This window comes from Sceloporus occidentalis, unplaced genomic scaffold (genome assembly GCF_023333645.1).
Source record: "Sceloporus occidentalis isolate IW3139 unplaced genomic scaffold, rSceOcc1.0.p SCAF_2, whole genome shotgun sequence".
Lineage (NCBI taxonomy): Eukaryota > Metazoa > Chordata > Lepidosauria > Squamata > Phrynosomatidae > Sceloporus > Sceloporus occidentalis.
Window position 1 is genome coordinate 191,091,392 of NW_028316982.1, and position 13,999 is coordinate 191,105,390.

At 39.2% G+C, this 13,999-nt stretch overlaps 1 protein-coding gene across 9 annotated transcripts in view; it reads right to left on the reverse strand.

Annotated features, from left to right (window-relative positions):
* The window catches only part of LOC149319486 (dystrophin-like), a 1,434,671-nt gene that overhangs the window by 416,568 nt on the left and 1,004,104 nt on the right, over window positions 1-13,999 (reverse strand). For all 9 annotated transcript variants that reach the window (XM_089511816.1, XM_089511819.1, XM_089511811.1 and 6 more), the window contains 2 exons: window positions 12,240-12,341; window positions 4,680-4,788 (listed from right to left, as the gene is read on the reverse strand). In XM_089511816.1, coding sequence (XP_089367942.1) covers window positions 4,680-4,788; window positions 12,240-12,341 — 211 coding nt within the window. The remainder of the gene's footprint in view (window positions 1-4,679; window positions 4,789-12,239; window positions 12,342-13,999) is intronic.

Here is a 13,999-nt window from a genome sequence, read left to right on the forward strand (position 1 = left end):
ACAAGTATGACAATTTCAGTTTAGTCATCTCGGCTTACAGGGAGAATTCAGGCTTGATCTGTTATAGAACCTTAAATTTCTTCACCACCACCACATGTCAAATGAGTTGATTTTCTTTCTATCAGCTTTCTCCACTGTCCAAGTCTCATATCTGTACATGGTGATGGGAAATAAAATGGCATGGATGAGCCTAACTTTGGTGTTCAGCTTGATATCTTTGCATTTTACCATCTTGTCTAATTCTTTCATAACTGTCCTTCACAGTCCTTGTCTTCTTCTTACTTATTAACTGCAATTCCCATTCTAATAAATGACTGATCTAAGGTGTGGGTATTCATTAACTATTTCAATTTCCTATTTGTCTATGGTCTGAAACACACTGCAGAAATAACCCAGTTTGAGACAGCTTTAAACTCAATGTTAGGGAATTCTGGAAACTGTAGCTTTGTAAGACATTTAGTCTTCTCTGTCAGAAAGTTTGAGTGTCACAATAAACTACAATTCCCAGGATTCCCTAGTACAGTCGGCCCTTCTTATACATTGATTTCTTATACACGGATTCAAGCATCCACAGTTTGAAAATTTTAAAAAAAGTATGAATTTCATATATCAAACCTTGATTTTCCATTTTTTATAAGGGACACCATTTTGCTATGTCATTATATTTAATGGGATTTGAGCATCCACAGATTTTGTTATCCACAGGGGAACAAGGGTCCACTGTACTGAGCCAGGGCAATTAAAGTAGTCTCAAACTGGAATATTTCTGAAGTATGATTTGGCCCTATATTTAATTCATGTACCGTATATAATCTATAAACTGAAAATGTATGCCCAAAATTTGACTTCAAATCCCAAGTAGAATTATTTATGTGTCACTATGGTAATGTGATAGCAGCTCTTTCAGATTTCCACATGTAGTGCGGAGAGGAGTTTATTTCTCTCTGGAGCCAAACAGAAAGAGTACTGGGTGATTGATTGATATTGCTGTTTGGTTAAGAGTCCCTCTTCCACCCGCACATCTGGCTGAAACAATGAAGCAAAAAGCCTCAATAAGAGTCTCTCTTACTATATGCACACATACAGACACTGAAGAACCTCCAAGTTTTACCCTCGACCTATCCATGGGTCATGACAAAATCCATAATTTTGGCTCCCAAACCTGACCTCAACTTATACATGAGGTCAACTTATAGTTGAGAATCTCCTCCATGGTGATTATTTTTTATTCTCTTAATGTTCAACAACAAGCCCTGCCTTGGCACTTTCCTCTTTGACTTTCTTTAGTAATTATTTCAACTCTTTGATGTTTTCTGCTAATCTAATGGTGTCATCTGCATATCTTAGATTGTCCCAACTTTATTATTTGCTAATAATTATTTTTGTTTTCTTAATGTTGAACCATAAATCAGCACTTTCTTCCTTGACATTCTTAATCAGTTAATCCAAGTCTTTGCTAATTTCTGTTTGTAGTAGGATGCCATCTGAATATCTTAAATTGATGGTGTTCCTTCCTCCAATTTTCACTAAAATAAAGTAAAACCTGAACAATGAATAAAGCTGAAAATCTCAGTAATGTACTGTACAGTACTCAAGCCGCGGGGAGAACGCGGGATGCAAGGGGTGGCGTGTCCCATTCAAATGAATGGGTGCGCGGCCGTGGCTCCCTGCCACGCACAAGCCCCATTGTTTGTAATGGGGCTTGAGCATAGGCAGAATTCGCCTTACACGGGGGGGCGGGGTCCAGGACGGATCCCTGCATAAGGCAAGGACCGACTGTACTAGGTAGTTAGAAAAGAAAATTCCTATCTGTAATGCAAATTCAAATGAGTGTGAATATTTAATCCTTTTTTTTTTTTGGGGGGGGGGGCAGTCTTTGTTGCAACTGTTTATAGTGTGGTTCCACAGATGTTGAAATCTTCACACTGATTTGCTGACAGTAGCAAAATGTCTTCATATAAACCACAATAATGTAAATGGATTGTAAAAATTAATTAAAACTCTTTGGAGAGCCTTGCAACAAGTTAAATATGAAGCAGTGACCTATTTTTTGTTGGTTTAAGTCAGGCATCTAGTTCACACATTTTATTTTTATGTTTATTCAGTTAGTGGTTGTTGTTAAAATATCTGTGCTCTATAGCCAAAGATCAAGTTAGAAAGGATCATAAAACACAAAGAATTTACTCCATGAACTAGCTTATTATACTTTTATTCAAGCAGCTTTGAAAGTATAGTGTCAGTTTTTTTTTTATCCAAGCTCTTTTCATTATTTTTCCCTGTTGGTGTTGGAGCACATGCTGTGAATGACCTCCAGAGATTCTTCAAGCTATATGCAGAGAGTAAATTGAATCTGAAAGCTTTATTACATGGATTCCAAAAGAGTAGCCATTTGTCTGAACTCTTTTTCTTTTTATTAGGTGAGTTTGTTTTTCAACTTTTGTCTGATGCCAACTGTGTTAAAAATAAAACATGTCTTAAAACTGGGTCTTGACCTTGAAAATTCTTCAAATCAAATAACTAAATTCAATTCTTTTCTTAATGGTATTTATTAAACAAGTTTCATGTGTCAAGAAACTTGTCTTCCCACTGAATTACCATATCTCTCCCTGAGGATTTTGATTACTTCAGTTGTCAGAGTCTAAAATATTAGCATTGTTCCATTACAGTTGAATTTCCTCAGCAGATATCATAGTGATAGGCTAACCTCGCCCTTTGTAATCTGATTTGAGTTATGCACTGGATTATATTTGAGCAACCACATGCCATATAGTTTGAAATTCCAAAAACTAATTTCTTTTGAGAGTTTTGCTATTATGCACAGACAAATTGTCTTTATTTTTGCCTCATCTATGATCCTCAGGACTTCTAGGGCTGAAAGTTTAATTACCATGGTGTTGAATAACATGGCACTTTCAACACATTTAGCACCTTCTTGCAATCAGCTTCCAAAGAAGCAGTTGGCTGTACCAATATTCTCCATCACTGGGGAATGATTTCAGTTTGCTGACCCTTCAAATTAAGCTAACTACTTCTAGACACTTCAGAATTTGTCACATGGTCCTGGTGTTCTCTTAGGGCAAGACAAGAAAAAGAGTGTAGCCACCTCACTTTTTTTTACTCTGGAATCCTACTTGATTCAGTAACCTTCATTTCTTCCCCAAGAAAAACAGACTGTTTTGGCTTTTCAGCTAGGAGGAAATAATTAGGAAAGTGAAAAGACTTTAGTTTTGCCTGTACAGAAAAGAGGGATCTGGAGGGAATGCTTGGCTTGTTTCTAGACTTTCCAGTCACCTGATTCAATCTGCTAGAACAGAGATGATATGTGGCAGCAAGCATTGGACCTGGAAAGGTTGTTAGTGGCTGGAAGCAATTAAACAAATGTGTGGGGCATTTTATAGAGTAGTTTCATGTGGTCAGGTGGTACAATATCTGGACATTTACTTTAAACTACCATGTGTGCGTGTGTGTGATTGTGTGTGTGTAATTTGCCTGTATGCTTGTACTTCAACTATTGTATACTAAAAAAATATGAGTTTGGATAATTTATCGGATAATGCCCCAAAAGTTGAGTTATCCATGAGGCTGACCATGCACAATACAACTTTATCTAGGGGTCTACAATTCTCATTTAACTTAAATATATTTAAAGTATGTCAACAAAACATACTTTATTTGGTCCCCCCCCCTTGTTTCGAGAAAAAAGAAATGTGCTACCATAAACAACTGGGCCTCTATATACACAGATTCCTTATTCACCAATTCAGTCATCCACACCTTGAAAATATGCCAAATATATATACATTTCAAAAAGCAAACCTTACCATTTTATATAAGGAGCACTATATTAACTAAGCCATTGCATTTAATGGGCATGTATAGGGGTCCTAGAATCAAACTCTAGTGGATACCAAGGGCCCACTGTATGGTGTAAAGGTCAACTCCATCACATGTCCTCTCAGTTAACTGAACTAGATGTCAGGTACACCTACCTGTCACCACAGTAAAACATATCAGCTCAGACATAAACAAAGTTTAGATTGCAAAAATAATATTTTAAGCTGCAAAATGTATTATTGCATGAGGATACAAACAAAATTCCCCCTCCCATTAAAAGACTGTCCAGTGAATAACATATAGATTAATTGGAACAGAAAATCAGTCCATGATGAATTACAGCATCATACTGAGTGAAAAATTAACTTGCAATATAATCTTCCATTTTCATCTTCTACATATAGCATGAAATCAGTATTTCTTTCATTTAGATTTTTTTATTCTCACTGAGCACAATCCCTGAAGGTTAGCATTGCATGGAATACAAGAAGTAAATATTCCATTAATTTGTCACAGAATATATCAGCACTTCTAAGTACAACTAATTTAATGGTCATTCTGTTTTCCAAGAGGTGTAAGGTTAGCTGACATTTCCCCCCCATCAAACTATAATTGCAAAAATTGTTTGAAGGAAGCCATGACTGCTAAACTATGCTCAAACCACATATTTTTGTAATGTAGATATGTCCTCAGCTAGCCCATGTAGCAGATAAGAAAAATTATGGATGTCAAAATTCTTTTTATGGCTTATAGCTTCCTCTTCCTTTTCTTCAGCATGATAGAAAATATCCCTTTTAACATTAACCTATTAACTCTGAAGATTACTGAAACACTGAAGTACTTACCAACAGAAGAAGATGCTATTCCTGGGAGCCCGGAGACTGGCTTTACTTTTAAGACTTGTATTAAATGGCTTACTGCTTTCCAGTCAGTATTTAAATCTTCTAATTTTCTCTGAAACAGAAATACAAGTTATATTAATTTTTAAGTAAAGAATTATGATAAGAAAATCTACAGCACTGTTGTTTCAAATATGTCTTACTCTTTGAAGTAGTAGCTATGCTAATGAAACCAAACACTAGAAAATTCAAAACACATTTCATTTTGTAATGTGTAATTCATATGATTTGGTGTTTGTCAGGAAATATATGAGTTGAGAAAGCAAGAGTTCTAGAGACCAGAAAGGTATTTATCCCATCTCCCTTATGACACAGGAATCCTATAGTGTTTCTCCTAGGGTCTGAGCAGATGGGCCAGGATAGCATGGGCTGAGCTCGTGCTATCCTGCTCCTTGTGCTCACTCATGTCAGTCCCCACATGGGGACTCACCCATGTGGGGACAGGCAGGTGTTCACACACCCACCCATCCCCACACCAACCTAGGACCTAGGGTGGCTCCTTACATTGCTGCCATGTGAATCATCTGAGAAGCTCCCCAGTTGCCCCGTCTGACATGGAAATGTGGTGCCTGGCTGTAACCACATGGTCAGGCACCCCTTTTCTGCATCAGATGGGGCAACTGCGGGACTGCATCAGAGGGTTTGCATGGCAGCAAGGTAAGGCAGTCGGAAGGGGGGGAGCTGTCAGAACAGTCTGGTTTTGTCATGGAGTTTCTTAGAAACTTTACACAAAACCAGAGCTATTTTACTCTGAGGTCAGATCAGATCCTCTGGAGGTACATCTGTACTGGTGGGGTCAGGCTAAATCCCACCATGGGGGGTTTGGTATGTGTCATCTAAACTAGATGGTGCAAGGCTGGATAACCCCATAGGCAACTATCCAGCCAGTCCTTTAAAATTCCTAACAAACAAATACAGTAGGCCTTTCTTGTTGATGCAAACGTGAGTGCACAGAGTAAACTTGGAAGACTTGTGTTGAAGATAAACAACTGTTAGCTGCCGGAGCATGCCAGGAAAACATCTGCTAGAAGAAAAGCAAACCGACACCTAGCTTATCTCTGTAGAGGCACTTTGTTTATTTTGTTGCCAAAGACACACACGAGAACAATCAACACCATCCACCAACTACAAAACCCAACAAACTGAACAAACAGACATGTTAGCATATATACACATTTGCCATGTGGCAATCTAGCTCAACCCCTTCCTGTACACTTTCCTGTGCATCTTGGAATATCTTCCCCCTTGCAAAGATGATACAGTATATTTACATCTTGCTACATGCTTCTGGCACACACTGTGACCTTGGACATCACCTGCTGGTTTGAGTCCCAGCTGCAGCCAATTCTAGGCTTCTGCAAAGTGAATAACCATTTCCAAAATGTTACATCTGAACATTTTCATACATTCTATACATTAACACTCCTTTCCAAGCAACTCCTAAACAAGAAGCTTCCTCTAATATTTAATAAATATCCTCTTTCTGAAGCAATAGAAAAACAATATTTCTGCATCAGATTCTTCAGCCATATAGATATTTGAAGACTGTCACCATGTCACTACTCAATTATCTCTTGCCCAGATGAAACATTCCCATTGCCCTCAGGCTTTCCTCATAAGATCCCTCACCATCTCAGCTACCTTGTTTTGGACATGTTCCAATTTATCATGTTTTTCTTCACCTTCACCTGTTTCATTTTTACAGGATGAACATTGCACTTTGGGTGAGTGAACTATTTCATGAATTTCAATTGTTTGTCTTGCTTAGTATCTGTCTGTTTGAAGGCAGAGATTCTCTGTATCATTTTTAAAACAAGATGTTCTTGGGAAAATCTAATGACCTCAGGCACACAAATACTTCCTGATACTACACAGCCCTTCAGATCTGGCAATCAAATTATATTATATAACTGAGTGAGAGATGGGGCTGCACGACTCACCAGGACAGCCAAGTTGCTAGGGGAAGAGGCACTGGGCACACGGTGGCTTCTCTGCCTGGACCAGGCCATGGCTCACTCCCAGGGGACACTAGGAGTCCTGTGCCCTGATTGGCTATATGGACCTCAGGTGGGCAGGACTTCCAGCTGCTGTTCTGGACTATGATGCCCAGCGGGCTTTGCAGTCAAAAGCGCCTCTCCTTTGGCCTGGCTGTGGCCTCCCCGATTGGCTGTGAGGCTGGGGGAGGTGGGATTCTGCCTGCTTTTTGCTCTGATTGATTGATTGATTGATTGATTGGCCTATTAAAGGCCACATGGTTGGGCGCATGGCACCATTCCAGCCAGGTTGTTGGAGTGTGGTTGTGAAAGACTATGGCAAAGTCTTTTGAGAGTCCCGGAACAATTATTGAGAGCACCAGATCCACTGGCAGCCTACACAGGCGATTGGGCCGGATGGGTGTAGCAGCCAGGGTGGTCACAGGGCTGGGCCATGATTTATAGCGGTAGTGTAGTGCAATAAGGCCCGCAGGCCTTCAGTCTACCCCCACATGATCAGAGGGCCTTTTGAGGACAGTAGAGGCCCAGCAGCAGTGCTTAGGTAGCAGTGAGTGCCCACCATGCCTTCAAAGGGATCAAGGAATAGTTCCAGGCCTACAAGGCTGACAACCAGGGATGAGGCTGGACAGCCCAGGAAAAAAAAAGATTTCATGGTGCTTGGAGCAAAGTGGGGCCCTGGGACGAGGACAGCCTTTTGTGGTGGTAGCATGGGTGTGGATCTGATGGGTGTGGCTTCCTGTGCTGTAGAACACAGGATCAAGACCTGGGGTTGCTACGAGCATTGAGGTGTTGCAATTATGGGGGTAACTCCTGATCAGCATCCCCTGTGACAAAGGGGGTGAAGATGAGAAATGTGTGATCAGTTGCTTACTCATTTTCTGTCATCTCGAGGCCCAGCCAAGACCAGGCAACTTGGTTCATTGAACAACAGGGGTTGGTCAATGCCAGATCAATACCCATGCATCAGGGCCAACCCTACCTATCAGCTGTATTCAATAAAGTTGTGGCCTTTCCTCTTCCAAGTGTGTGTCACAGTGTTTCCTTCTTGTGATGCCCCCCTTCTCCTGCAACAATGTTTCCAGACTCAACACTACCCCATCTAAATATACAGACACTATTGTCTACTTTGGAGAAAGCTCAAATACTGTTGAAAGTGGGACCACTGCATAACATCATTACAAAAAACATTTCTCCATCATTTCAGCTCAATTCCAGTTTGTACTGAAAATTTATACTTTCAAATATATTATTTATATATAGGGGAATATAATAATATTCATTATTAGTCTTTGCAACTGTTGTGATTATATCTTCTGGACCATCAAGACTACTTTTTTTTCTTAGAACTTAAAGTAAATCAGGATGAATGATTTTATGTGGGAAAAGTAGCTGCATTGTAAGCAATGCAACATTATTTGAAAAAGCCCCAAAGCAATCTGAACATGTGAATTTGAAGTTTCAAGGAAGCAGTTCTACTTCAATGACATCATGTGTGCAATGTTCTTTTGCTATCTGTACAACAATTACTGAAGCAAAAAATTAGCTCTGCAGTGTGGTTAATTAAACAAACAGCAGTGTGTAATCTTAAAAAAATGCAACACAGTAGGAAACAATGTTTCCAATACCTCACAAACTGCTACAGTTTATAATATTCTGCATTGACACATTCTATGGGATGTTCATAAATTATTGCCAAAGAAGAAAAGCATTTTTTACTAGGCAATATCACCTAATGAACATGTTAAACTCATTCCAAAGAAAATACAGTGGGTACTCCATATCACAGATTTTGTATCCATGGGTTAAATCCATTCATAACTTCAAAATATTTTTTAAAAAAGTTCCAAAAAGCAAACCTTGATTTTGCCATTTTATATATGGGGACACCATTTTGCTATGCCATTGTACATATTTGGATCTGAACATCTATAAATAAACCCCAGTGGATACCAGGGGTCTACTATATCACAATATTAGCAACTGACTACGTGTATAATTGTCATGAATATCTGTATTTACTAAAGCAAGGTTTTGCATAGATAAGAAGTATGTTTTTGGAGTCAGACTGTACTATTCAGCCTAATAATTTCCTCAACTTTCCCAAACATTTCCTTAGCTGAAATCTCAAAGTTCATATTATCTTTTTGTGTATGGAATATATACTTGTTTTTCTTTTTTCCCCTTTTTATTAAACATTAAGCCATTTTGATCATGACTGTTCCACCCAGTCTAGAAACTCTTGTTCTGTGGATAACTTGGGCATAGTTATCTTTAAAAAAAACACACCTGTAAATACTATAAGACAGAGGTACTATAACATAGGGCCCATACAGACAGGCCAAAGTAAATCTGCTTCGGTCACTTTGGAGGAATGCTGTTTAAATGACACATGCATCTTAAGAGGCCAGAAGCTGCACCAAAGCTGCACTCCAGTCCTTAGGACTGGAACATGGCTTTGGTGCGGCTTCCGGCCCCTTAGGATGCATGTATCATTTAAACAGCATACCTCCAAAGTGACCCGAAGCAGCTTTATTTTGGCCTGTCTGTACGGGCTCATACTGAGTTTTTTGGCTTCTATATTCAGATCTAGTAATTATTTCAATCCTTTACTTCTTATTTCCTAAATACTTCTGTGTTATATGTTTGAAAAATTGCCTACATTTGAAATACATTTACGTTAAGCAGGTATTTTTCCTCCAAGGTGGAAAACAGAACAACCTACATTATTGTATCCAGGGAGCTAACAGCAGCTGGGGGAGTGTTTTAGCTGAAGAAAACAGCTAATCAAAAACAAAAACAATCAAGTAAACAAACACATAAAAATCCCTAGAAAATAGCTCCTTCTTCTGTTCCTGCTGCTATGATCAAATGTGGAACTCTCCACTGGTATAAACATGGCACATATAGTTTTGTCCTTTGTTCCATCAATTTTGACATCAAGGGTCCAAAACACACTGTAGAAATGATCCAGTTTGAAACTGCTTTAACTGCCTTGGCTTAGTGCTAGGGAATTCTGGGAATTGTAGTTTATTGTGGCACTAGAGTTCTCTGACAGAGAAGGCTAAATGTCTCACAAAACTAGAGTTCCCAGAAATACCTAGCATGCAGCCAGGGTAGTTAAAGCTGTCTCAAACTGGATTATTTCTGCAGTGAGTTTTGAACCAAGCTCCTTTACAGTCAGTGACAACTGCTTATATGTAAGAATATAGAAAGAGGGGGAAAACAGTCTAGTGTTTGGTTTTCTATTCAAAATTTCACAAAATTAAGTAGTAGAGTCCTCTGAGGAAAAAACACACACCAGAATATAGATGTTGGCAATGTTGGAATGCTACTCTGTAACAAAATCTCCATGACCCAGAAAATCAGCATGATTGGGATGAATGAAGTTAGAACATCAGGTATGCTATCTGTTTGTGTGTGCTAAATGTTCAAGCATACAATCCCCACCTGCACTGTGGAGCGGTACCCTGAGCAAATTATATCCTACATTATATCCTTCATTAGATTATACTTTTATTTTTAAAAGTGGGGGCCAAAAATTCAAATTAATATATGGTATTTTTTATAAATTAAATAATTATTCATTTATAATGCATTAAAATTAAATTATTAAACTGAACACATTTTTTGGAATCACAACGCAAACAAGAGTTTAAAAAAAGGAAGGAAGGAAGATCTATGCTGTGACACATCTAAAGAACAAGGGAAATAGTAGCTATATTAGCAAGGAAAAAGTTGATCATAGGGGCCGTTACTCTGTGCAGTTTTTCCACAGATTTAAATGGGGGTACTCAAATTGGTAGCTGCAGAAAACAAAATTCAGCCAATATCTTGTTATCATTTCTTGGCAAGACATGAGCAAAAAAAGTAACCCAACCAATGTATCTTTGATGATGTCTTTGATACAGTTACAGCACACACTTGCATGTGTCTCCTTTGAAAGAAGTCTCATTGTTTTCAATAGGTCCTTGTTAAAGTACATTAGGGTTATTTAATAAAATGTGTCTTACCTTACCTCTGGGTAAACATGCATAGGACTGTACTGCATATGTAGCAATGTTACATTGTAAAGAGCTACATTTTAAACACCAGATCAAGAACATGTGAAAATTATTTGTACATCAGTTTGCATTTTCAGATTCTAGTCCTCTAAAATTTGACTAGCTCAGCTGGCATGTTGGAGCTCATGGCTGGCTGGCTTGCTTCAAATATTTTGAAAAATATATCTATGCAAAAGATGAGACTGTTTGATTCTGGAGGCCTATCTTCTAAGAAATTGACTCACACAATATCTGAGGGGGGGAGAAGGTTAACCATGAGTGAACACAGACGATTATTTGCAAAGTACAGAAGTACCATGGTTTGCATTTAACCATTCTAAGCTGATAAGTTATATCAGATGAGAAACATAGAGAAGCAGGAAATTGGTAAGGCGAGTTACAGACTGCTGAAAAATGGCAGTCTGCACCCGTCCCTTTCCCCATCGGATCGGGGCCTCAGTGGTCAGAGCGGCAGCCGCTGAGGCCCCGATCTGCCGCTTTCCAGGCTGCAGGGAAGCGGCAAAAGGCCCCTTCCCCGCAGCCTGGAAAGGGATGTCCTTGGGGCTTCAAGCCCCAAGGACACCCCGCGGCTGCGGGGAGGAGGAGAAAGGGGTTGCTTGGCCCCTTTCTCCTCTGCGTCGCTGGGCGCAGGCGTCTGAAGGCTGAGCCCAGCGACGCAAACGGAAAAGGAGCTCCGTTTTGGGAAGGGGCGCACTATTTGCCCTGGCGCGGTGTGACAATGTCATGTTCGCGCCGCCCCGTATAGAGGCGGCACGGTCATGATGTTGTAACGGCGGCGGCCGTGTGGAACGGCCGCCGCCATTTTGTGCTTGCTCTGCGCTTGCTAGGGTTGGGGGCATCCAGAAAGGACACCCCTTTCTAACTCTAGCATGCGCGGAGCGCACACTTTAAGGGCCGTCTGTAACGGGCCTAAGATTGTTATAATCACTTAGCAAGATAATTCAGAATATTTTACCAACAGGTCAAGTACAATAATGACTCACAAACTGGCAGAAAAAAGAATCATTTTCACTGGCAATATTTCTTGTCAAGTCCAATTGTCCTATGCACCAAGGCCTTTTCTTCAACTTACCCAGAAGCAAATTTAGGACAGGGCAGTCTATGCTATTCAATCTGTTGTTGGGAGGAATTAAACATAGGGAAAGAAAAAGGGTGTGGAACTTGGTCCAGCTCCCTGCACTTCACCTGACACAATATTCAAAGCACATTTCATGCCCTCTGTGGTCAGATAGCTGAAGTATAGCTCTTTTTGAAATGAACATTTTGATGAGGTGGAAGAACCTCAAAGTCAGATGAATAAATTATGTAGAAATAGTTTCAGCTGAGTAGTATCTCAGAAAGATTCCAAATTCTTTCATGGATTTCAAATAGATCACATTAAGGACAAGTGTACAACAGGGGAAGCATAACCCATTATGCAGTAATGGATATTACTAAGGTTGCTTCATTACCGTTACTGGTTGAGTGGCTGGTTTTTCCTTGTATAAATGACGCCCTTTAGACAAAATCCCTTCCACATCTGGCTGTTTGGCTTTCACGGCTGTTTCAATTTCCTAAAAAATAAAAATACACAGTGTAGATTAACTCCACTATAAGCAATAAAAACATTAAGTCTGAAGGCTCCCTGGGAAGCTGTATATACCCTGTAGATTAGTTTCCTCTTTGGAGTAGTAATGGGAATTGTTCAGCAAAACAGCAATGAGGGAGAGAGATCATTTAAAAAAATAAAATAAAGGTATCATGGTATAAGAGTAGTAAAATAAATGGCGATATAGGCAATAATCCATGAAGGTCTCAGTGAACCACTGTTATAGAATATGGTCAAAATAAAATACATAGAGAAATAACAAACATTTAAAATGCATCAGCTGACCTTGCAACAACTGGCAGAGGTTACTGGACCAGAGAGAGTCATTACATTGCGTTGCTGAAGCATTTTGAAAGGGAATTAGGTATTTATTTATTTTTAATTCACAAGTGCCATCTTAATGGAAACAATTTAAACTTCTGTTAAATTGATTTACATCTATTAATGCACTTGTTATGAAAAAAGAGCATTTTCATCCCAAGGCTGGAACAGACGGCCTTTTAAAGCCCCTCTCCAGGTGATTGAGTTCATCCATCTGGTGGGTGGTCTTCCTCTTTTTCTACTACCTACTTCTTTCCTAGCATTATTGCCTTTTCTAATCAGTGGTGCCTTCTCACGATGTGGCCAAAGCAGCCTCAGTTTGATTATTTTGGCTTCTAGGAAGGTTTCCAGCTTGATATGTTAAAGCACAGTATCCTCAGCATTCTTCTCCTGAACGACATCTCAAATGAGTTGATTTTCTTTATCTGCTTTTTTCACTGCCCACTTCTCACATTCATACATGGTAATGGGAAATATAATGGCTTGCTCTAAGCAGAGCAGTGGAGGACTGAGGGTGTTGGAGATGTCTCATCCACAAGGTTACCACGAGTCAAGGTCAATTCAAGAACAGTTAGCAACAACAAGCAAGTGATGACATGTATATATTTCTTCTTTGACACAGTTTCCTACAAAAAGACCTGATGAGCTGGTTTTGGCAACATCTTTGTCTTAAAAAATGTTACATAATGGAAAACTCTGGTTAATGTCTTTGTTATATTTGTAACAGCTGCTGTCAACTACTGTTTTGTTAATTCTTTTATTATTTGTGTGCTTTTTATTTCTTCATTCAGCATTTGTTGATGCATCTCATACCTAAATTTAATAATTTTAATAAGTATATTAAAACAAAACAAATGAAGTTACACTGAGCTTTTTAATTTAGTTTGAAGGAAAGGAATGACAATTATATTGTTTTGCAGATCAGACTTGCCTGTGGGCTGTAAAAGGGGGAAACAATAGAATGCAGTGCTTTTTCAGCTGCTTGGAACTGTTATCCATATTGTTCTTTCTTCCTTTTAGTTTCAGCCAAACCTGGCAGCTTTTTCAAATATTCCCTTTCTGTTGTGCCATCACCTATCCAATGACTCTCCATCCTTTCCCCCCCAATGTTAATCATCATTAGTTTGACAGCAGACAAAATTGTAAAGCAGAAGTCTGACAGTGGACAAAATTGTACAGCAAGAAGTTTGCTGTCTTCCAATTCAAGTAAATAATTTGTTGTTGGTGATCTGAAAAATGCATTCTTCTTTTTATGTGTCTAGTTCAATATCATTCTAAATCTTTACAAAGGACCACTTCATT